This window comes from Sander vitreus, chromosome 2 (genome assembly GCF_031162955.1).
Source record: "Sander vitreus isolate 19-12246 chromosome 2, sanVit1, whole genome shotgun sequence".
In the NCBI taxonomy this organism is placed as follows: Eukaryota; Metazoa; Chordata; class Actinopteri; order Perciformes; family Percidae; genus Sander; species Sander vitreus.
This window is the reverse complement of record NC_135856.1, coordinates 6,305,334-6,330,396: the sequence shown is the minus strand read 5'-3', so window position 1 is coordinate 6,330,396 and position 25,063 is coordinate 6,305,334. Positions and strand designations below refer to the sequence as shown.

At 41.2% G+C, this 25,063-nt stretch overlaps 2 protein-coding genes across 3 annotated transcripts; one reads left to right on the top strand and one right to left on the bottom strand.

Moving 5' to 3' along the window:
• Positions 1-720: 720 nt before the first annotated feature.
• lgals2b (lectin, galactoside-binding, soluble, 2b) lies at positions 721-8,051 on the bottom strand. The gene is made up of 5 exons (XM_078274547.1): positions 7,959-8,051; positions 4,639-4,711; positions 2,914-2,987; positions 2,617-2,776; positions 721-1,159 (listed from the first exon to the last, which is right to left on the bottom strand). Exons 2-5 carry the CDS (start codon positions 4,639-4,641, stop codon positions 1,013-1,015), a joined length of 384 nt encoding a protein of 127 aa, XP_078130673.1. The 5' UTR covers positions 4,642-4,711; positions 7,959-8,051; the 3' UTR covers positions 721-1,012.
• Positions 7,021-25,063, top strand: gtpbp1l (GTP binding protein 1, like). Of its 2 annotated transcripts, none has more exons than XM_078274535.1 (14): positions 7,021-7,098; positions 7,411-7,601; positions 8,066-8,177; positions 10,688-10,868; positions 11,052-11,235; positions 11,920-12,084; positions 12,564-12,687; positions 13,376-13,490; positions 14,092-14,236; positions 15,995-16,177; positions 16,541-16,676; positions 16,920-17,098; positions 18,269-18,409; positions 22,438-25,063. In XM_078274535.1, exons 2-14 carry the CDS (start codon positions 7,413-7,415, stop codon positions 22,549-22,551), a joined length of 1,968 nt encoding a protein of 655 aa, XP_078130661.1. In that variant the 5' UTR covers positions 7,021-7,098; positions 7,411-7,412; the 3' UTR covers positions 22,552-25,063. The 2 variants fall into 2 exon arrangements, with proteins under 2 accessions (XP_078130661.1, XP_078130653.1); XM_078274527.1 differs by having other exon boundaries at positions 18,269-18,415.

Genomic DNA, 25,063 nt, shown 5'->3' with positions numbered 1-25,063 from the left:
CATAATAACGCGTCAGCTGCAGGGTGTGCCACGCTAGCAGCTAGGCGAGCATTATAGCGTGTGTTACAAAGTGACGCCAAACCAGCATGAATTTTGCAATTATTTTTTAAGATTCAAAATTAGCACAATCTATTAGCCACATGTTGGTACAATATTCAAGTGGGTGGTAAATTTGCTTCACTCACCAGCCAAAAAAACTAAGGTAATCTAGTGAATGGCTGGTGAAATTTGAACATTCGCTAGCCAATTGGCTGGTGTACGAAAAAGTTAATTTTAAACACTGTAAAATTGCTATTTGTCAAATAGTCAAACATATGACTGGTATTAGAATTAGGGCCGTATTAGAAACAACTCTGCTTTTATTAAATTAACTGATTCAGATACAAGCAATGGCTGTGATTCATGGATGTTGCATATAGAGGTGAATAACATACATCAATTACGCCGTTTTTTTTGCATGCAAACAGCGTAACAACATGTCCACAGATAGAAGTTGAACATGCCTGTGTGAACGACTGATTTAGTGACACAAATAAGACAGAAGTGCTTATAACTTTATGTTACTGCAGCTTTTCACAACAGTTGGATTTTGAACTCGGCCTACTGCGAGGTTGTACGAGTTCCGAGCTCGTAAATCCGAGGTCAGGGGGCACGTTTACGACTTTGACCTCGTTAAAACCAAGTTGCGAGGTAAATAGAACGCAGCATTAGTGTGTGTGAGAGATAGGGACAGAGACACTTTTTCCTTTTTTTCCCACAGCATTTATTAACAAACCCATTGACTGATGAGATGTGTGTGTAATGTGCTGTGGCTCCCTCTTTAGGCCATGTTCTCTTATTACAACATCAACACTCCCCCGTTGGTATACAGTACATCGCACAGTGTTATTTTTCCCATAAGCCTCAGCACCTGAAAAGATGAATTATCAGGCCTGGATTCAGTAATGTAAAACAGACTTTTACAGCAAAACACAAAATGTGAACAGGTCAGGATTTAAGAAGAGTTCAACTTCTATTTGACTTTGACGCCGATGATCCTTGCATCACCGCTGACATCGAAGTACTTGTACTTGACGTCTCCCAGTCGGTTGGGGAAGTTCAGCATGGAGCCGTCAGGAAGCTTGATGTAAAACTGCGAGCTGTTGAAGTTGATGTGAAACTGAGGAACGAAGGACAAAGGTAGAAAGAGGGAATGAAGTCATTTATCTTTCAGTGTCAAGTTTCAGTTCTTTCCATACAATAAAACACTTAAGAGGACACGTATGTAAAGAGAAGGACTGAGATAGATAAGCAAGACCAACTCTCTCAGCAGCTATTAAGTTTACCAAGCCTATAAAGCCCCTTTGTGATTGGATAGCTTGGTGTCTGTTGATTTAACAGTGTTACAGCATAGATACCAAGCCCGCTAATAAACCTCCTTATGGCGAAATACTTAATGAAATTTGAGCTTGAGCCAAATGACTCGATAAATACAGCAAACGTACTTTGCCAGTTGTCTGCAAAAAAATATTCTTTAAAATACAGCAGGTCTGTGTGTGAACCATAATCAGCACCAAAAGCAGCTCTAAACCTTTGTTGTCTAAACAATGCTAAAACCATAAGAATGCAACTTAATACTCTGCCAACGTTGCTTTCAGAAATAGATGTTTGCCATTATAGGAGCTGCGGAATGTCATGTAAAAATAATTCAAGTCAGGTAAAACAGAATTTATATCAGTAGCATTTCTGTTATTCAGTTATTTTTTTATTATCTATCTTTCTTAGAATACTGAGACATGATGATTGTGTGTACTGAAAAGCAAACTGGCTTAAAGTGAGACTACTGTATATAACTTCCGAGAGAATGAAATAACTCTGTCTTGCTCTTAGAAATGAAAAGGTGAAATGACAAGCAATAATTAATAATACTAATTCAAAATGCTGATACAACCTTTTTTGGTCTGGTATGAATATCAGTAGCTTATGGTGACTAATGAACCTTTATCATAGCATACATTTTGCTTTGTCATAGTAGGAAACACCAGGTAGGCTAAATTGGTAACATTAACAATGGCTAAGTTAAATGTATTCCAGTGATCCAGCATGCACAATACCAGGGCCTCCCTGAAGTAGATAAGTAGTAGTTTTAAACACGTGGTTAACGTTTAGGAAAATATCATGGTTTGAGTTCAAATAAGTATGTTTGTTACGTTACTTTATGTAACTCCTACCTGCACAGACTTTGATTAGAAAAATAGGCTATTTGTGATATGAGACAGGGCTACACTATGACATGAAAAAGGTCTATTTTAGCTAATATTAGCAAACGTTTAGATAGATATTGCTGTGTAACTGATGTTACTGACTCAGTATAATGACTTGGTGATTACTCTCTCTTCTTGTGCTCATGCTACTGTGTTACCATTTTAATGTCATTGGCACTTGTGGCAAAGTTTAGGAAGTCTTTCTCTAAAGTTAAGGCTAAAGAGTGCACTGTAAGGGTATTGAAGTCTCTCTATTTACACCGTTTAGACTAAACCTTGTAAGTGCATGTAATCATTTTGCTGTTTGGTATCAGACTAAACAAAATTCTTAGATATTACAGACAATTTGCACCCTTATCCTCTCCCAACACACCTTGCATTCCTCCCCACGCACAAAGGGGAAGTTTCCCTCACACTGCTCGGAGCCCCAGCATCCACCGGACAAGGAATTGAAGACGATGGTGTTGCTGTCGAAACGGGGGTTGAAGTGCATTGCGATGTTCTCTGTGTCATGACCGAAGTTGATGGCAAAGCTGCAATAAAGGCAGAAACGCAGAGTTCAAACGACGGTGTGCAGTGAAAAAGGGAAAAAGTGGATAAAACATGAACTGTATCAACTTCCTCCTGATTAAACATAATTAAATCCACACCATTGACAACTCGAACTTACGAATTGCAGTCGTCCTTGGGCCTGACGCGGATCTTGAACTCCTGCCCCTCCTTGAATGTCATATCCTTGATTAACTGTAAAGAGAAATGACAAAGAGGAACATGGGAACTGATTTGGATGGATGAGTCTTAATAAAAAGGACCTTTTCATAGATTAAAATCTAACTTCACTGCACACAGAATAAAAGTGGCTCTATTGAGGAAACAAGTGAACTTACAACTTTTAAATGAGAACAAGTGCACAACTAGTTACCTTTTCTCATTTTAGTACAGCTAAAGTTTGGATCAGACCACTAATTTGGGGAGAGAGGAGATATTTTACAAGAAGCAGGGGAAATTTGAACTATTGACTGCTCTGTTTTCACATTTAAAACCCTATTGTGTTATAGAAACTAGAGTGCAAAGACATACAGTGCACAGTGTATCAGTGTATCAGTTGAAGACCTTACATCTCTTTTTAATCTACGGGATGCAAAAATGATTTGGCATATCAGTTAAATATTTTAGAGACAAGAATGATTGTGCAGTTTACTGTGGGAGAATTACTGATAATAGGTGTCCTTGTTTTAGCTGTTGATGATCAACCAGGGTGGAACATGTACCCTCAGGCTGTAAAAGTACTGAAACGGAAGGTGCCGTATTTGTTCCTTGACATGTGATGACACAGTAAAACCATAAAAAGACACCCATACACAGACCTTCACAATATCTGCACACACTAGATAAGTACCACTACCACACCTCTCTTAAAGGTGTGTGTGTGTGTGTGTGTGTGTGTGTGTGTGTGTGTGTGTGTGTGTGTGTGTGTGTGTGTGTCCATGTGCATGTGCGTGTGCATGTGCATGCATGTGTACATGCCTGTTTGCGTATATGCTGGGCAGTAAATCAGGTTACATCACCTATACCTTATATACCTGTACCACACCTATAGATAGCACTCACGATATAGTCTTTACATTCATGTTGTATCTCTTATCTCAGTATTGCCACAGTAAAAAAAAACGCAATACTATGCCGTATCGATTTTTTCCCCCCAACCCTAATGTCTCACAGGGATCAAACAGGCTCAGGTCTTTACTGTGAGGGGACTGAGTAGGCGAAACCATGAGGCACTTATTAGAGTGTGACACTAGAAGTGTTACATAGGTGAAGAGCACTTTCTGGGCAAAAATACATAGACATTTTTAGATTTGTTGGTCAGCTTTGGTTTTGATCTGCACACCTTTGTCACACTGTAGAAGTGAGAAATATTTCCGTGTCCCTGGACTGAATGTAAATGATTGACAAGATGTCAGTAAAAAACTATAGCTGTAGAAAAAAAACAGTACCTGAAAAAAAATGGCAAATGTGCTAATGCTACCAAACCCTTTCTCTCCTTTCTGTGGACAAGCCATCAGCACTTTAAAAAAAATCTGGTTAATCAGTGTTCACAACTCTCCAAAACCTCTTTAAAATGTACCACTTCGACCTTACTTATATTCAACCTGTAAACATGAAATGTGTGAATATTGGTTTAAAACAGCAAGATATACAGTACCTCTCATTACACATTAAAGTCATTATAACCCCTAACCCTATGGCTATAGAGTTTGGAGAGAATAGGATAAACATTCTTGTTCTGAGCTTTTAATGCCATAACTAAGATAAGGAATAACAAGCTAATGAATATTTGTCCACGTAGAGAATGAAGAAATATCCTATGGATGAAGCCTTTCACACCACTTACCATTGTTGCTGTCTTCAGTGGGTTGTTCCTCCAGTGAAAGGGCTCTGCAGGCAGGTGAGTGGTTTATATAACACTGGTGGCAGGAAGTGACAAACAAGGTAAGGGTTGTAAAAACATGGCTAATTACACATATTTGCCCTTCAATGGTACTACTTCCTGTTCTGCTTTACAGGATGGTTGTAGTTTTGGATGGAAACTCCTTGGCATGAAAATACATATCTATCCGCATTAGCATTGTTTACAATTACAATTAAAGGTGCAGTAGGTAAGACTTATAGAACTAACTTTCTGTCATATTTGCTGAAACTGACCCTAATCATAGCGCCAGACAGTGCTATTCCTCTGATCAAGCGGAACATTGGGCCTTTGTCATCTGCGGTCCGGCCCAGTCTAAGGAACCTTGGGGTGACATTTGACAAATCCTTATCTTTTGAAACTCACATCAAATCATTGACCAAATCTTGTTTTTTTCATTCACGCAGTATTAGCAAATTAAGGGCTGTGGTCTCTCAGTTAGAACTGGAGATGCTCATCCATGCCTTCATTTCCTCCCGTATTGACTATTGCAATTCACTTTTCTCCTCACTCAATAAATCTGTCCTTCACCGCCTGCAATCCATTCAAAACGCTGCTGCTAGGCTTCTTACTAGATCAAACAGGCGCACCCATACCACCCCTTTACTCTACTCCCTTCACTGGCTTCCTGTAACCTACAGGATCCAATTCAAAATTCTCACCATAACCTATAGGGCTCTACATAATCAGGCCCCTGATTATCTTGCCAACATAATTCACTTACACACCTCCTCCCGGTCTCTCAGGTCTGTCAATCAAAATCTGCTATCCACGCCACGCACTCGTCTGAAGACGTGGGGATAGAGCTTTTGAGGCTATGGCACCCAGACTCTGGAATGCTCTACCTACCAGCATTAGGTTTGTTGAGAATGTGGACTGTTTTAAGGGACAAGTGAAGACTCACCTGTTCAGGCTAGCTTTTGGGTAGCCTATGTCTTTTATTTATTTGATAATTGTTTCTGTTGTATTTGTATTTTCTTCTATTGACTATTTTTACCATGTTTTTATTGTCTATGCACATTGTAAAGCACTTTGTGACCGTGTCTGTGAAAAGTGCTGTATAAATAAAATGTACTTACTTACTTACTTACTATGTTCCAGTAGAACTACATGAAGCAGGTAATTTAAAACCAAATCCAGCTCCTCTGGCACCACCTACAGTCTGTAGTGAGATTTGCAAAAATCCACAGCTCCCTGTTCAAATGCACCAATCAGGGCCAGGGGGGGCAGTCTAACTGCATGTCAATCACTGCTAATGCTCACACATTCATTCTCCCTCGTGGGGGGAGGGGCTTAGGAGACCGTTTTGGGCTTTAATGGAAAGGGGGGAGGGACTGAGAAGTTGTTGATGTTCAAATTTTTTGGCTAAGTCCTGGATCTTCACAATCCTACCTACGGCACCTTTAAGTTATATTGTACACATAATTCACATAGTGTGCTTGGTAGACTTTGATGTTTTTTTTTCTTTTCTTTCTGAGTCAATAATCTGCATATGTGAGTAACTGAGATTTTTGCACTGACCATATGCAACAGATGTGTACTGATTTCTCAACACAATAACAATCAGTTAATTTCATCCTTTAGAAACTGAGTGACTCCGGGAGCAAATATAATGTAATAGCATCCAACATGTTAGAGGAAATATAGTAAATAAATAAATACATGCAATGTTCATGTAGTAGAAAAACTATAAAAAGCACATTACAAACACAATATGTTTGTATGAGAATGTGGTTGAACAACTGTGTAAAAGTCATACTATGGATATTTAATAGGTTTAATAACGTGCCTAACAACACATTATTTAGGCCTACAAACAAAATGGAATGAACTGAAGAAAAAGGGGAAAAAACACACAATACATTTTTTTTGTAAAACCTTGACACAGTACACAATACATGTAGGCTATTTCACTTGCTGTATAATGCATTAGACTGGCACTTAAAAACTAAGGTAGGCTACTATACGCATTTCCACTATTCATGATCATGAATAGTATGTTTTATTCATTTCATTAGGCTACACATTGGCCTTTAACTTAGGCTTGGCAGAGAACAAATTAATTAATCTAATTAGTTTACTGTCATTTGTTGGCCATACCTACATTTATTCAAGAAAATTCTCATTTTCATATTATTATTTATTATTTGTATGTCATACTAAGCGTGTGTGTGTGTGCTTATGACTGAAAGTAGATCAGGATTTCACGGTTTCACGGAGCAGCACGCTTATGCTGTACTTCATCACATTGGGCGTGACTTTTAGTACTGTAGCCAATCCCATGTCTCCATTATGTGATGGGCGTGTCATACATTCAGTGCCCAGAAACCGAAGCTAACTCGAATAAACAACTAACTTAGCTAGTCAGCTAGTTAGCAACTTCTGGTACGTCTTCATTTCATAAGGGATTTAATTAAACTTGATTCGGGTTTGTTAACCCTTTAGATGTCTGATTTTTTTTTAAATTTAGTTGACATTTAACGGCTACCATTTAATTTTTTTATTGTAGTGTTAGCTAAATATTATAACAGCAAGTTCGATGTTTGGTTAGCATTAACGTTAGCTATCTGGCTGTGATAATCAACCTAGCTAACTTTCTGTCGTTGCTAATGGCTAAAGGCTAGCTAGTGGAGCCAAGCAAAGAACACAAGTTTGTTTATTTATTTTTTGCTGCATTTGCATTGTTGCTCTTTCCAGACATGGCGTCGTTAACGGCGACAGAACCAGCGACATGCCCGGGTGCAATACCAGCAGCAGAATCCATAGTGCCCGCTTGCATGTTTGCACCGGACCAGGGATGTGCCGACGATCCATGCAGCGTAGAGGGCTTTGATGACGGCGAGGGTACAAACGGCGAGTCCGCGGATCATTTAGACTTAAGCAGCAAGGTAGGCCTCACTGTAAATTGCACATAGTAACGTTAAGTTTTAAGACGTTCCAGCCAATCAGCTGTTTGTTTTGATTCGGTAAACAAATGCTGAGCAGTGGCATTACGAAATCCGTGTTGCATGTAAGCTGCACACAGCTCATTTTGTGCTGGCTATGCAAAACACCAGAAAGTGACACGTATGTTGCATTACGTATGTAATCCAGCTGGAAGGTTACCCAACCATGGGCTATGTCTACTGTATATGCAACATTTTCATGTATTTGTTTACTGATAAAAGGAGCAGACTGAATTTACAAAACAAAACTCTATTGACTGATTTGCAGAGCACGTCGCCTTAAAACAAAATGTAGCTTACTTGTAGAAGTTGTGACTTCAAGATACAAAATAGACTACTTGTTTGACTGTGTTTGCTCTTATTTGACCTTTCCACGTCTTTCTCTTCCCCTGTCTCTCACGTTTCAGCTGGTCCTAGTGAGTCCAACAGGGCAACAGTATGATTCATTACTACGACATCTGAGGGAGCAGATAGATGAGGGCTGCGGAGAGACAATCTTTGTGGTTGGGATGGGCTCAGGTAAGGATAACTTTTTGAGCAACTTAAGGATTGAGAGCATTCACTAGGGTCCACCAAACACCACATAATTCAGTAGAGTGTCAGCTACAACTGGATCCATCAAAGAATATGATTTGTTGTTATAAATAAATGAGCATGTGACAAATACCCGCTTTTGTTATCTTGAACATTTTAAAAGGAAGCAGAAGGCAGTGCAAATCCACATTACAAGTTTGGTTTCAAGTGATTCTTGGCGGATCTTTTGTATGCTCTCTTGAGGAGTGTAGAGATTCAGAAAGTTATGTTCTGCAATGTATGTCTGGAGCAATGAACTGACACATCTATGCATGTAGATGTCTTCCATATAGTAGGAAATACATGTCAGTGTTTTCCCTAGGTTTGTGGAAGACTTAAGTGCACGTATTTGGCGGCGGGGGGGGTTAGGGGTTTCCTCCCTCATTTAAATGTTACGTTTTTCTCAGAAAAAATCTGCAATTTGACATCGTTTTAGACCTTTATTATCACCATATCTGGGTCTAAAAAGCGTTGGAAAAAGCTAGAGCAGATAATAAATAGATAATGCTCAAAAAGCTTAAAGACAAATATGCTAAAGAAGTCCACTGGGGACCGACTACAATCATTAGATCTGAGCAAGACATTTAGTTAGTTTTGATGCTCGAATCGATTTTACATTCATTCGGCTTAGGGGGTGCCCAAATTGACTTGGATGCTACGCCTAAGCCTTGTGATAGTAGGGAAAACCCTGCATGTGTTACGAGTAGGTCAAAGATCAAAGCCTCCGTTGGTAGATTCAGAAGTTAAAGTAAAGTGTCTTATCCTAGAACAACGTCCTCCTCTGCTCTTAGCTCTGATAAGACCACAAGACCTGTACTGATACTGTACTGGCCTGTTTGCTTTCATGTGCATATACATTAGCTGTTGGTGCTTCTACAGTTACGACAATCGGATTGCATGTCTAAAAATATTGTAAAACAGGAAACCTTGTTAATGTCATTAATGAAAATGGTGGCAAAATATATATCCATCAACCACTTTTTTTTTTTTTTAAATAAAGAGAATGAGATGTTTTTATGAAAACATTCAATATAATACAGTAATAGCGGAATGAAATCTCTCTATATTATCATTGACAACAAAGACAGGACAAATGTGCACTGAGAGATATAAAATACGAGCTGACAGTTGATCATTTTCCCCCCTGCATTTTATAAATTCAAATGTGTTTTTTCGACAACAAATTGACAGGCATTTTGATAAACGTAGCTAAAACTGCTTTAAACTCACGTGACCTTTTGCGACCAGCACTAGGCTACAGAGCACTATTGACAAGTCAAAAAACCGAATGTTCTGTTCTTTTAAAAAAACAAATTGAATTATGAGGGAGAGCCCCAGGGTTTTATCTGAACAAATACTTTTACAGTTTGTTAGAATCAAACTTCAAAATCAAGGCAGGTTTACTAGCATTTTCCATTCACAGCCGACCCTAGGAAATATGGATAATGTAGCTTGCTGCTAAAAAAAAAAAACACATTGTATTTACACATTTTCACACAATTTCAGGCAATGTAAGATATGTTTTTGTATCTGTATAAGTAGTTGGGGAAAGTAGTTTTTAGTGCATTTAGGAAAAAGCTAAGCCACTATTGTGAGCTATCACTTCTGTCAGCTGTGTGCCGGTGAGTCCTCCCAGGGAACTAACCCCATTTGTTTGCCTCATAGTGTTCATTCTGGAACCCTTCAGCCCCACATACAACCACAAGGGCTTTTGTTGGCAACCAGGGTTATTTTTTGCCTGTAACAGCATCATGTGTGACCCATGCGGCCTGTCTGTGGGTCCAAGTGCACGTATGAAAGGGTGTCATATTTCCCTAGTCAGCAAAGGGGCTGTCAATAGTTCAGCAGTCAGTGTCTGTCTGACTGCCTAGCTGTCTGGCCTACTGACCTGACTGGTTTGTTGCTGTTTCTCCATCTGGAATAACTTAGGTTTTGTGTCCAGGGTGTTTGTGGTGTTTATATTACATTTACATAAAAAAAAAAAATAAAAAAAAAAAGATATATCCCTATGTAGTAACATATGACAATTTGCTCTTCATGGATTGCGACCGAAGCTAACTGGTTATGATGATCCAGTCATTTTGGCAGGTGGTGTTGTCCCAGTTCATAAGGTTTTCTCACGCCACACCCACTCTCACCTGTCCTATAAACCACCTGCTTATTTACTCCTTGTGCTACAAAGTATGCATCCAACTTGGTATTTGTCCTCCTGGCCACCACCCTGTCATATAGGAAGCCACTGTACAAACATTACCAGGGTGAGGCTTAACATTAGCCTTGACATTTGCCAAACATTTTTGGAAAGTATATGCTTCTTTTTCTCCAAGGCACTCTTGATACAAGCATACATTAAATAGCAGATCATTCTCTCGGCGTAACTCTCTTTTCCTTCCTCCCTTGGTCCCTCTTTCGCCCTGCTCCTTTATCTACCGCCCGCTTTCTCTCTCTCTGCTTAGATGGGGGTGACTACGGTCTGGATGACAAGGACATGGAAGCGTCGGTCGCCACGGTGCGGTCGCTGTGTGAACAGATAGAGGCTGACCTGATCTTGCTGAGGGAGCGGACAGACACTGGCGGAAAGATTCAGGACTACCTCATCCGCCGGCGTGTGGGCGAGCAGGATTTCCTGGAAGTCAGGTAAAAAAAATAAAAAAAATGAAGAGAGTCATTAGACAGACCATAAACAAAGTACATGCTCAGTTAAATCATTTACAGGCAGAGAGAGGATGTGCACAGACTAATATAACAACATATAGTTCTCTGTACGGATACTTGTAGTTCTCACTCTTCACATTCTCCTTTTTTTAATCTTGTCTCCAGAGTGGCGGTGGTAGGGAATGTGGACGCGGGGAAGAGCACTCTGCTGGGGGTTTTGACCCATGGTGAGCTGGACAATGGCAGAGGCTTTGCTCGCCAGAAGCTCTTTAGACACAAACATGAAATGGAGAGTGGCAGGACCAGCAGTGTGGGCAATGATATCCTGGGTTTTGACCAGGAGGGACAGGTGAGCTTCTGCCAATGCTCAGGACTTACTGTATGAGCAATGGATGGCCATGGCAAGTGCAAAATGAAGAAAGTGATAGCCCCTATCCTACATCTCCTAGCTCTCTGCTGCTTTGATTTTAAAGACGTTTGGATTAAATACCATATATTTAAAACCAGTGCTTGGAGAGAGGCCATGTTTTGACCGTAAAATCTTACTTATTGTTATTACTACTTAATAAGCTAGCTTTGTTGATTCCTCAAAGTGTGATACAATTGTGAGATGTGATACCATTGCAAACAAAAGATGCATCATTAGACTGTGCACAGTTGTTTGGTCGCATGAGACCAAAACATAGATGTACTGTAAGTAAAGCCTCTCACGTCACTCACAATTGCACAGTACAGACATGTTGATGGTGTGTTAAGGGAAAGAGGGACTTTCTTTACGCTGACAATCCAGGCTAACGGCCATTTGTCTTGCTGAAATATCCTGAAACTTGAAATCCAACAGCAGCAAACATGTTAATATACAGTAGATTTTCCATTCAGATTAGATACCAGTACAGTGTAAAGAAATGTAACTTTTAAAAAGTTCTGTTAGGCACTCGGGATCAGAGATTTTTTTTTCTTCTCTCTTTTGGGGTTTTTATTTCTTTCACACACTGTATAGATCATCTTCTGTTCTCTGTGTCTGCTCCTTTAGGTGGTGAACAAGCCAGACAGCCATGGTGGCAGCCTAGACTGGACCAAGATCTGTGAGAAATCCTCAAAAGTTATCACCTTCATTGACCTAGCTGGCCATGAGAAGTATCTCAAGACCACTGTGTTCGGCATGACGGGACACCTGCCTGATTTCTGCATGCTCATGGTGAGAGAGAGAGAGAGAGAGAGAGAGAGAGAGAGAGAGAGAGAGAGAGAGAGAGAGAGAGAGAGAGAGAGAGAGAGAGAGAGAGAGAGAGAGTGAGAGTGTGTGAGTACCTTGTTGTTGAATCCTTGGTCAAATGTCCTAGGCCAGTGGTTCTCAAAACTTTTCAATATTGTACCCCTCTTTGAATTTTATTTTATTTCTTTTGCAAAGGACCCCCTGACCAGCGCAAAACATTTTGATAGAAAAAGGATGGACAATACAGCGCTGGCAGTGATACATTCTAATGTTTCGAATCCATCACTAAATTCATTCATTATTATAATATAATTATTTTAGGAATTATGCATGACATATTTTTAAATTGGCATTTGGCAAAAATCTCACAGACCCCTTGAGAAACACTGTCCTGGGCAACCTAAAAAACGATTTTAAAAGAAAGTCCTCTTCCCTTTCCCTGTTCCCCGTCTCTCTTGTCCCAGGTTGGCAGTAACGCTGGCATCGTTGGCATGACCAAAGAGCATCTGGGTCTGGCTCTGGCCCTAAATGTGCCAGTGTTTGTAGTGGTTACTAAGATAGACATGTGTCCGGCCAACATCCTGCAAGGTAAAGAGACGTACCAATGTAAGGCATATTGGACTCCTAGACCTATTCATGTTAGATCCCAAAAGAAGCTGTATATCTTTTTAATAACTCGCATCACATCTCTGCAATGCTTCTGTCAAAGTAAGATACATTATTGTTGAAGTTCCAAAGTGTTGAGACTGCGGTAAAAAGTCACTATTAGTGAGATTAATTTCTTGCTTGGTAAGTTCAGCACAATTTATCTTCCCAAGGCAGTAATTACATCAATACAACAACACAGCTACACCATACTAATCATTATGTTGTTAAAAAACTGTGTATAGACATACTCATTCATTCTAAAAACTACTTGGCTCTGCTTTAATGATGTTAAGGTAGTGTGTATGAAACTCAACACATTAACAGGACATTAACAAAGCAAATGGGAGCAGTTAAGAAAACGGGGAGTCTTTTTTTTTTTTAATTAAAATTAGACTAAATATGTAAAATAAGTTGGAAATAAAATGGTTATCTCTAATAAAGGCTTACTCTTTACGCCAGTTTGCTTATTGTAGAGTATGTACTCCATTTCCTTGTGAAGCATTTTACTGTTCAATGTTTTTTTGCTCTGTTCAGTTCCCAGACGTTGTGACAGCTGTTTGTTTTTGTTTTGAAAATTACTCATATGATGTATTTTTGTGCGGTTTTGTCTATGTGTGTGTATCTGCAGAGACGCTAAAATTATTGCAGCGGTTATTAAAGTCACAAGGCTGCAGGAAAATCCCCGTGCTGGTCCAGAACAAGGATGATGTCATCGTCACAGCCTCCAACTTCAGCTCTGAGAGGTGAGGAGGGCAGAGGGATGATAGGAGATGAATGAAAATCTGACTGACGAACAAGCGAACAGAAAGGCAGGAAGATGATGTGACAGAAAGCAACAAAGAAACTGCTTTATGTAATTCTTTATTTAGCTCAGTGGGTAGAGCAGGCGCACATATACCGAGAGGTTTATGCCTCGACGCAGAGGTTTCCTGCAACTCTTCCTCTTCTCTCTCCCCTTTCTCACCTAGCTGTCCTGTCAAATTAAAGGCAGAAAAGCCCAAAAATTAATTTAAAAAAACAACAGGTAGTCTCATTAGGATTATGAGTGATACCTGTGTACTAGAATATACGTAAGTCTGGATTTACACAGAAAATGCTCACACACACACACACACACATGCACAACAGTTACATTAGTTTCACATTAAGAAAAGCAATTACAAGTGGAATTGAGAGTATAGTCTTTTAAAATCAGTGAAATCTGAAATGAGAGATTCTGGTTTCAAAGTTTTTTTGCAGCTCATTCCATTTGTGATGAGCAAACCAGCTCTTCCAAGTCATTATCAACAGTCACACTTTCCTCCTCTTACGCCCCCCCTCCCCCCCCTCCTCCTCCCTCTGCAGGATGTGTCCAATTTTTCAAATCTCAAATGTGACGGGGGAGAACATGGATCTGCTGAAGATGTTCCTCAACCTCCTCTCTTCTCGGACCAACTTCAACAACGACGAGCCTGCCGAGTTCCAAATAGACGACACATACTCAGTACCGGTACAAAATAAAACACACACTCAGCTATATACTCCCCAAAATCGCTCAGACACTCTCTTTTTTTTTTTTTTGTGTGGAGCAGCTAGACCAAACAAAATGTTTTGGCAGTGCTCCAAATGTTAAAGTCAAGCCCTGAGGGGAGACAGCAGCAGTTTGAGACTCTCTGCTGTTGCAGGTTACTACTGTTGGCAAAACCCAATGGGTCTCTCAGCAGCATTGTGTCATGTAAAAAATGCTTTTTGAGTGCCAGTCATTGTTAAAAACCTGTATGTTAATGTGATTGCAGTTAGGCCTGTCGCGATAGTCAATAAATCAATTAATCGCACGATAAAAAAAATGAGCTCCGTAATTTTTCCGGCCGCGATCATTTCCATTTGCATGCTTGTTTGTTTTCTTTCTCTCTCTCTCTCTCTCTCTCTCTCTCACCACTCTCGGTTCCTTAGCGTAATGAGGAGTGAACCCTCAGGTCAGTCGCATGGTCTTTGTGTGGGGGCGGGACTCCTGACGGAGAGAGAGAGAGAGAGAGAGAGAGAGAGAGAAACAGAGAAAATGCTAGTTGTTGGAGCAGGGTTTCCCGCAGCACTTTGCAGTTAAGGCACCGTCAAAAAAACGGCCGCCGTGTTACTCGGTGTCCTGTTTTCTCCCTTTCATTCCAAAGCACACAGTTGACACCCTGCAGGTGGAGACAGGTTTCGGATATACACGCCGCTGTGGACTTGTCAGTCTAGCAAGCGGTTTCAGGAAAGTGGCTGCATGTGTCCGACAATGAACAGAACATTAACCGGTACAAGCCTACAGCTGTCCGCGGACACGGAGTGCGGAAAGTGTGTCAGAGCCTCCTGGACGGTGAACTGAGACTCCGTTACCTGCTTGTCGGTCAACGGTTAATGAGCGGTTATTTAATGTTATTGTGCTTTCTTTTGGAAGGCTGGCTGCCAAAAATCGCCACTTACTAGCTAATAAATTAGCCTGAGGTAAACGCTAGCTATCAGTAAACAGAAGTGACGTGGTGGCTGGCGTCTGGTGTGTGCACCAGTGTTTGTGTGTATGGGTGGGTGTGTGTGTGTGGGTGGGTGTGGGTGTGTATGGGTGTGTATGGGTGTCGGCCCGCCCCCGCAAAGCTGCGACCTGCAAACAGCAGAGCAGCAGAAGAAAGGATAGCTGCATCCTTCGCCAAAACGAACACTGAAAAACAGAACTATTTTGATACAAACATTTACTCGCCATGTGACATATCCTTTTAGAAATACAAGTTTATTGATCTTTGAAAAGGTGTACCTGCATTATTATGCCATTATCATTATATTAGATGAAAATGGTCTCAGAACGACAATATTATCGTTTATCGCAATCATTTCTGGGACAATTTATGGTCCAGCAGTTATCGTGACAGGCCTCATTGCAGTAAGAGGCAGCAGATTGATTTGCACAGCGAAGCGATCACTGCTTTTAACACCAGAGCCGAATATAAAAACAAGCAAATCCCGCTTCCATTCTACGGTATTAACGGCTTAACAGCTTTCACTCCAGCAACATTTAGAAAAAAAACCCTTTTGACATAGTGGTGAAAATAGACTACGTAGAGTACTATAACTTTTCCAAAGTTCCATAACTTTTGAGTGTTTACACTTTTAAGTAGAAAATCCTCTATGCACAGTCAATAATTTGTAGAGAACTATACACTCAAGGCGTCATACCAATGGAGGCCGGTGAAGACTGTCTCTACAGATGTATGTGATTGTTGATGTCTCTTGGCAGGGGGTGGGCACAGTAGTTTCAGGAACTACGTTACGTGGAATGATACGCCTCAACGACACACTGCTCTTAGGCCCAGACCCGCTGGGCACCTTCATCCCCATAGCAGTCAAATCCATCCACCGCAAGAGGATGCCTGTCAAAGAGGTCCGCGGCGGACAGACGGCGTCCTTTGCGCTTAAAAAGGTTTGTGGGAGAACAATGTGCCGGAATAACTGCTATCATAGAACATCTGAATGCTTTTTTTTTGTTGTTTTTTTTTTTTTTTTTTTAAACCTTATTGCAAAAACAACTTGACACAAAGTTAAGTTGTTAAATTCTCCTGAAAAGGATAACTGTTCTAAAACCTTTGGATATGATATGCATATGAATTAGTTCCCTAGCTTTATAATACGTTTTATAATGCATGCAAATGCAACGTGTAGGTTTAGGTCGTGTTCTGTCTCTAATTCTAGTTAGGCTTCATCACCTCCCTAATTAATTTGAATTAATTTCTGCTGTATTATTTTGTGTGTGTCTGTGTTTTTTGTTGTTGTTGTTATGTCTCAGATCAAACGTTCATATATAAGGAAAGGCATGGTGATGGTTTCCCCAAAGTTGATGCCACAAGCCACCTGGGAGTTTGAGGCGGAGATTTTGGTGCTGCATCACCCCACCACGATATCCCCAAGATACCAGGCCATGGGTTAGTTTCAACGCACCTCAATCCCTTTCACGCTGCCGTGCACCGGTTCACGTAGCTTCTGTATGTCCTTGGTTTGCCCGATCTGCTCTTTAGTAGATCTTGGATGCTGTTGTACTTGGCTTTTATGAGGTCTCGCTTTATCCAAACACTGTATGGTCACTCTGAAACATTCTTTCCAAGACTAACTGAGTCACACTCTCTCTCTCTCTCTCTCTCTCTCTCTCTCTCCCTCTGTCACACCAGTCCACTGTGGCAGCATCAGGCAGACCGCCACCATCCTGACCATGAACAAAGACTGTCTGCGGACAGGGGACAAGGCCACAGTCCATTTCCGCTTCATTAAGACCCCCGAGTACCTGCACTGTGACCACAAACTGGTGTTCAGGGAAGGACGCACCAAAGCTGTGGGCACCATCACCAAGGTACTAAAGCCTCAGTGTAGATGTGGGTATCTCGGCACTATAAGGCTGCGTTCAGACAGCCTGCGGCGGACGTCAGACAGTCTGACAAAAACGCAGATCTTTCCCTCCATTTTCAATGGGGGTTGTGCGTTTAGGCTGCGGCACGGGTTTGCCGTACCCTGGAATACCCGTACCCTGGAGTTTTCGCGAGAGCACAATTTGAATTTGCTCAGCGAGTCACTCCGGCAATGAGTAATGATGCTCATTAACTATGCCGTTGGAGCCGAGCTGCACCAATCACATCGGTGGATTGTATCCGATATAGGCGGGCCAGAGGCAAGCTAAACAAATGACGACAGCGCTGCGACGTCGAAGTCCGTAATCAGTCAGTAAACATTGGTGGTAGTGTTATCCAATTGCGTGCAGTGATATTTTCAAATGCATGCTTGGTGCCGCCCCTCGAGTTGGGCCATTTTCATTACTCCTAGTCAGACCCTTAATCTTTCGGATTTGGGTCTGGATTTCCAGGCTAGGTTTGCCGCAGGGAGGGGACACGCAAAAAAAACACAGCAAGTCTGCGGTGAAAAGTTGAGACCGACTCAACTTATGGAGAAACGCAACCCCACGTCACGCTGCGGTGGCCAGTCATGTAACCGGCGATCGGGGTTGTCAGTGTGTTTTGAGCTGTGGCTCGAGGCGGTGTGACAATCCTGTACAGTAAACATGAAACATCACTGCCTTTATTGCTGCCACATGGAAGTTTTAAAACACCATGATAAAGAAACTAAACACAAGCACTGAACTGCCCGGGAGTGTGTGTAATAGCTGAATGTTTCCTGCAACAGCAAAGCACTCGCTACGTCTCGCTCGTCTCTTTTCTTTCTCTCTCTCTCCGATGAAATAAAGCTGCCTTGTGCAGTCGGAAATGTCGAGATCTGTAAATGATCTGACGGAAAACAGTAATTGGGGAAATATAAAGTCTACTTGTGCTATGTTGGGGGGGGTTAAATACTATAACGGGACGTCACACAAGTGGCCCATTTCAGTGACACTCCCACCGCCGCACCATCCTGCGGCAAATCACCTGATCGCTTTTTTTGGTCTGAATGCAGCTTTATTGAGTCGTCGTACGTGACAAAGCCCTGATTAATGATTAATGTCAACTGACACCGGCTGTCCTTGTGGTTTCAGCTTCTCCAAGCAGTAAACACCCAGGCAGCGAAGGCCCAGCAGGCCAAGATGCAGGCCAGTAAGAAGACTTTTAAAGAGGGCACGGCAGCCAATGAAGAGGCTGCATCAACAGCACGACCGCCCAGTCCTAACACAGTACAGGTACCAGTGAGTCAATCCACGCTCAGTGAACCTTTTATAATGTGTAATGTTTTAAGGAAAACAGGTGAGACATTCCCTGTTTTTTTTGTTTTTTTTTGCATCCATTTTTGCGATTAAAGTATGTGCTGTAAACAGTTACATCCATGGGCAGAGTTGGCCTTATGCATCGCCTTTTTTTTTAAGGGTCCTTGCACCTAAAAGGAGTCATGCTCAATACAGAGCTAGTCACACGTTTGATCATTTGTATTGCTTTTTCCAATCCAGTTGTCAACATCATGACATAATGCATGACAATTACCCTTGATTCAGGGTAGTATCATTGAGTACTAAAATATTTATATTTAGTTTGCTCTGAGTTCCCATGAAAAAGTATGTTTAACAATATGTAAAGGCTAACTTTTTGGTTTTTCTTTCAACCTGGACCCTATCTTTCTATGTTGTTGTGTGTACGTGACTGATGGTAACAACAACAATCCTATTTACATGGAGTCTGGTGGGTTTAGCAAACGCAGTTCCGCGGGTCTTTTAATGATTAACAGAAAGGTCGACCTCCTTAGAAATCCTTTCCATAATGTTGTCAGACACTTATTTTAGATATTATTATAGATATCAATCTGAGCCTGTCATGGCAAAACAAGCACTTTTGTGGACGTAAACTGAAGGTGCTCAATGGCCCTATTAACTTACATTGTAGGTTGTTTCGCTGACTGCCGACTGCAGCACTCTTGCTTAAAGGTGCCGTAGGTAGGATAGTGAAGATCCAGGACTTAGCCAAAAAATGTGAACATCGACAACTTCTCAGTCCCTCCCCCCTTTCCGCTAAAGCCCAAAACGGTCTCCTAAGCCCCTCCGCCCACAAGGGAGAATGAATGCGTGTGCATGAGCAGTGATTGACACGCAGTTAGTAAAACAGGGGTTCAGGTTGGAAAAAAACTAAACAAGATTACCCTTTTTAATAACATCTTAAAAATAAAAGCAAGATTATATTCAAAACTGTTTTGTAATGCTGCTCCAATTTTGAATTTTATTTTAAAATGTTCAGAATTGGCATAAAATGCTACTTGTTTCCGTTTCTTCCTGCTTTTGAGTCTTTACATTTGCGAGTTGATTTCTCTTTCACTGTCCCCTCTCTTACTGCTCTCACCTTTCATTGGCCTTCTTACCCTGCCCATAATATCCTGCTTTCATCTCCCCGAACGGTCCCACCTGTCCCCCTCATCATTCTTCTTCATTTACACACCTCCTCTGATCCTCGCCCCTCCTCTCTGCCTTTTCTGCCCTCCATGCTCTTTCCTTGAACTTTAACACTTTACTTTTTCTGCTGCCACCTCCCTTTGCTTTCCCTCTCTCCCTGTCTTGGCATGCTGCGTCAGACAGTGGCAGAGGAGGAGGCGTTATGTAAAGATGGCAACAAAGAGAACAAGGTAAAGACCTTTCTGCCGTCCTTGTCTTCTTAAGCTTGGATGTTGTTTTGTTGTTGGTTTCTTCACTTTCTAAACTTTCCAAACCAATGTTTTCTAAGCATGCATAATTCAGCGCAGATCATAGTTTCACAGAGTAAGTAAGTAACACTTTTAACCCTTGTGTTGTCTTCCTGTCAAACATGAAAAAAACACTAGCTTTTTTCAGTTTTTGTTTTTTTCAAGGTTTTTCACTTTTTTTCCAACATTTTTATCGCTTTTTCTGAAGTTTAGTCACGTTTTTCCGACGTGTCACTTTTACAATGTTTCGGGCACTCTTTTTTTGATGTTTTCTTCTGGTGTTTTTAACATTATTTTTCATCGTTTTTGTCGTTTTGTCATTTATTTTTAACCTTTTCAGCACTTATATATAAAAAAAAAAAAGAAATTTGAAAACGGGTCAAATTTGACCCGAGGACAACACGAGGGAAACACGCAGTTATAAAGTGCTTCACACACACCCACACACACACGAGTTACAAACTACAAATTCAGTTTAAAAATGCAGCATAAAAGGGGTGCAGCCCTTTATACAAAGGCTAAAGTATAAAGGTGGGTTTTAAAAGACGCTTCAAACCGTCCAGACATTCAGCAGACCTAACAGACAGAGGCAGAAGATTCCAGAGGGTTGGAGCTAAAATTGTAGTTGGAGCGAGGAACGGATGAAAGATCAAGATTGGAGGATCTGAGTGGGCGTCTAGTAGAGTGAGGAACAAGGAGCTCAGAAATGTAGCAAGGGAAAGGTCATGCAATGCTTCGGAGGGGATCAACAGGATCACACCAGGAAGCTTCTCGAGTACAACTGCAGTGTTTTACTGCTGGCCACTGAGCTTCACCTTTTTAGCAATGAAGTGTTTAATTGCTGAAAAAATTACTGAATTGGACCCCAGTGGTTCTAGATTAAGAAACAGTTGAGGTATACTTGCCTTTTAAAAAGGAAAACCCAACAGCTCCCTGATTGGGAGGTGTTCCAGGCACGTCCAGCTGGGAGGAGGCCTCGGGGGAGACCCAGGACTAGGTGGAGGGATTATATCTCTAACCTGGCCTGGGAACGCCTCGGGATCCCCCAGTCGGAGCTGGTTAATGTGGCTCGGGAAAGGGAAGTTTGGGGTCCCCTGGTGGAGCTGCTACCCCCGCGACCTGACCCCGGATAAGCGGATGAAGATGGATGGAAATTACTTCCTTCGCTGGTGTGGGGAATAGGCATGGGCCGGTTACCGGTTTCAAGGTATACCGCGGTTTGAAAAAGTCCCGGTTTCAAAACCAACTCAAAGCGCAAAGCCCGACCCAAGTGTCTTTGCTAGTGTAAGACCGACGCAGTTGTCAATTTCCCGTCCGGCGCCCATGTCGATTAAATAGCAAATGCACCTGCGCCCATCTGTGCGCCCAAACCGGTCTTACGTGGAGGTGTGTTCAGGGGCATTCTTGGCGTTTTGCTATCTTGAGGCAGCGGAAAGTGATCGCACCATTGACCAACAAAAACCTGGTCTAAAGTCAATAATGCAGCATTTCATTGTTATTTTAACAACACAAACAAGCAAAATATTAAAAATAAAAATGTGAAATAGTATTATGATATGATCTGCTCACGCGCGCTTTCACTTCACGCAGGAGCAGATCAGTTTCTTCTCCTGAAAATCTCTCCTTCCTGCTTAGCAAATCCGCCATCAAAATAGCAATGCCCCAAGGTACAAACGCGCCTGGCTTTTAAAGGGAATGGGAGATGGCACTCTGATTGGTTTATTGCATGTTACGCCCAAAACACACCTCTGATTAATGAAGACACTAAGTACAACCCTTTTGAACCATGCGCCCGGCGCCCATTGTGTTCAATGGAAACAGACATTGTCCAGACATTTCAAAATAATACATTTTAAAAGCTGTAATTGCAATACTGATATTTTCACACCGTCAGAATCTTATACCGGCCCATGCCTAATGGGGAAAACCACAAACCTGTTTTCATTTTATTCCTTCCCCCAGGACAAACTTTAACCACGTCTAACCACTACGGCTGCACAATTAATCGCAATTTTATCGACATCGCAATATGGACTAGTGCAATATCCAAATCGCAGGGGGGCGCAATGTTTGTTAAAGGCAAAATATGTGTCAAACCATTCTGAAATAAAGTATTGTGGTGCTGCAGAGACGTCTCGGCCTACAAATCCTATTCTCCAGACTAAAGAAAAAATCTTTGTTTGGTACAGATTCTCGCAAAAAAAAATAAATCACACTTCAATCATTTTTTTTTAAAATATATTTTTCAACGAAAATGAGAATAATGATACAAAAATGATCATTCCCTCCAATATCGTGAATCATATCACAATCGCAGTATCAGTCCAAATAATCGCAATTGGATATTTTCCTCATATCGTGCAGCCCTAGTCTTCACCCTCAAAGCAGGACGAGTGAGAAATGCAATCCTGTTTCTCAGAAGTTTATCTTAACATCTGAACTGTTCTGGGCCAACCAGTTTTTTTTTTAACTGCTTTTCCTCAGTTCATTTCTGACCTGCATTTCATGCAACAGCTGACTCACTGTAGCGTTCCTGTCTGTCTGCAGCTCAAGTCGGGAAGCGGAGGACGCAGGAGAGGCGGTCAGAGACATCGAGGGAAAGGCCTGAGCGCTGAAACGATCTCCACAGCCGTGCCCGCGGGAGCAGCCGGCACAGCCTAATAAACCCATCCCGTCCCATCTCTTTTTGCAGGGAGGGAAAGTGACTGCATGGTTCTCCGGTTGGTTGCGTACTGAATGCACATGTTTCTTTAATACAAAATGACAACGGAACAATTTTCATCATGAAAGAGTGAACTATCTTCCACATTAAGTCCATTTAAAAGCTTTATTTGTGTAATTATTTTATGGGCTGGTGAAGATGATATTGAGTTTGTATTTAGTTGCAGTTAGATTTCATTATATAACCCTTTTCTGTTTTACTGCAGACGTTCTGGGAGGGCGGGGGGGTGTTCAATCTTGTTTTGTAGTTCATCAGAACTTTTCTTTTATGGCATTAATGGTTTTCCTCAGCCAGCAGAAGCGTCAGTCACTTTCCCTGCCTAAACTTTCTCCACACTCTACTTTTTGACACTCTGCATATGTTCTTTTCCTCGCTCGTCATCTCGTGTTCACCTCCACCCAACTTTTCAAGAACGCACCTTTTTTTTTCCGGACGGCACCAGGGTTGGAGTCCCAGTACTGCCACGTCAGTCACACGAGGAAATAGACTGTGTTGAGTAGTTGAAAACCCTTTTTTTTTCCTCTTATATGTACAAATCTCCGCGCCATTGGCTATTTAAATTCACATTGGGAATTGACTGAACTGAAATGGAATTGATGCCAACCTTAGGTGTTTTCATGTCTGTGACATAAAGCAAACAATTTGCTAAGGGGCAGAAGAAAACAAATCACATGAGCTGGATGCTCGTTAACCCTCATGTTTGTCTTCGGGTCACATTTGACCCGTTTTTAACGTTTCTGTAGCAGAAATTTGGATTTCTTTCAACCAAACGGATGGTTCCATGAAACGCTCTTCACAAGTCAAATTTAGGATCAGTTCACTACTATCACTGACTTTTGGGTGACTTTTTATTCAATTTTATAGCATTATTCTGAACTAAACTTTGACAGTCTGTGATTATCCATCAACATCCTCTGATCTTAAATATTAGTCCAAATAATTCATACTTTCTGAACTCAAAAGTTAGATATAATTTCATAGGCTATATAAGGTTTAGTGACCAGAAATTCCAAAAATAGTGGTAATAAGTTGTTAGTGTACACTGGTGGTAGTGGGTGGGGGGGGGGAAGCGCGGAAAACGTTGAACAATGCTACAACAACGTTGAAAAGAGACAAAAAAGTAAAACAGCAAAATAAGACTGGAAGGACAGCATAAGGGGTAAATTGTGTAGTTTTATGTCAGTTCACCCCACCGTTCTGTTGGGTTGGTAGCTAAAATTGTCCTATGGATCTCACTGTCTGAAGATTCACTTTCCTTAACAGTGGTAAACAAACAGTTTGGTGAATTTTGTTGCCATGCGACAGAAAAGTTATTGTCCTATCCTGGACCACTGGATACTACACTGTTCACAAGCCATCGCCTGTCATAGCATTATGTCACATCTTGTGGATAAAGAGCAAAAACAGTCTCTTATCCATTTGATCTTCCCTAGCATACATTTGATCTTACCATAGAAAGGTCATTTTATCATTGTTGAGCCACTGTTTGAGCCAATGATGCAGTTTTACTAGATGCAGTTCATGCGGCTAAGAGAGAAGCCCGACATGCCCTTGCTTCCCCCCCCCCAAAGTAATGTCAAGTGTCATAGTGGCTTTGTCATGTGTTAGGTTGGCGCAAGTCATTGTGAAGTCATCTCAGTTTACTGGGATATATATATATCTATATATACCCAAGCAGGCATGAGCACACATTCCTTCCATTTTCATGCAGTCTGATACCCAAAAATCCAGAAGTTGACACTCCCAAGCACAACAATTATTCATTCAGCATTGGTGTTTCACACCTTAAATGTAAAAAAATAAAAAATAAAAAAGCCAAGTAAGAACATATTAAAAATGTACTAAACATGATGCTACTGTCACTTTGAGTGTCTGCATATCACTTCTTTGTACTCCATATGAATCAGAATGTGGCCGCAAAACAAGTTTCAAGGGTCAAATCCAAAATGTGTCAGACAGGAAGTCAATGGTTTTTATTTATTTTTATTTTTTTTACAAAACATCTACAGTAGTCAATCAGCCAAATCAACCACGGAACAGAAACTGTGTGATGTTTTTTTTGTAAAGGGTCTGAACGCAGCAGCCGATAGTGTCATCAACAGACCGCTACAACCTTTTGGTCTGTATTTTTCCCGCTGGTTTTATCAAGTTGTTCAATGGTCCTCTTCCCAGTTTTAAGTTAACTAAATAGTCTTATTGGGTGTCACGGTTTGAGGTTGTTTTTTTTCTTCTTCTTCCAATGCCCCAATGTTCATGTACATACTATGATTTCATGCTGGTCAGTCTGGTCTGAGAGTCTTTTGGGCCACTGAAATACCCATTTTATAAAGATAAACTGAACTGCCAGAATCTTAGACCTTACCAATTTCATTTTGAAGGTACATGTGTCTATTGTATGTACAAAAATAAAATGTTGTGAAGAAGAACCAAGGATTAAAAAAAAAAAAGCCA

What these genes read in the sequence shown, in the direction of transcription:
- lgals2b (XM_078274547.1), bottom strand. An exon ending in CCCAAGGACGACTGCAATTC is followed by an intron (nt 2,777 to 2,913) that starts GTAAGTTCGAGT and finishes CCTTTATTGCAG; the next exon opens with CTTTGCCATCAACTTCGGTC. An exon ending in TGCGTGGGGAGGAATGCAAG is followed by an intron (nt 1,160 to 2,616) that starts GTGTGTTGGGAG and finishes TTCGTTCCTCAG; the next exon opens with TTTCACATCAACTTCAACAG.
- gtpbp1l (XM_078274527.1), top strand. Translation starts at nt 7,413, where the DNA reads ATGGCGTCGTTAACGGCGACAGAACCAGCGACATGCCCGGGTGCAATA. An exon ending in GTTTTGACCAGGAGGGACAG is followed by an intron (nt 11,236 to 11,919) that starts GTGAGCTTCTGC and finishes CTGCTCCTTTAG; the next exon opens with GTGGTGAACAAGCCAGACAG. An exon ending in TCCGGCCAACATCCTGCAAG is followed by an intron (nt 12,688 to 13,375) that starts GTAAAGAGACGT and finishes GTGTATCTGCAG; the next exon opens with AGACGCTAAAATTATTGCAG.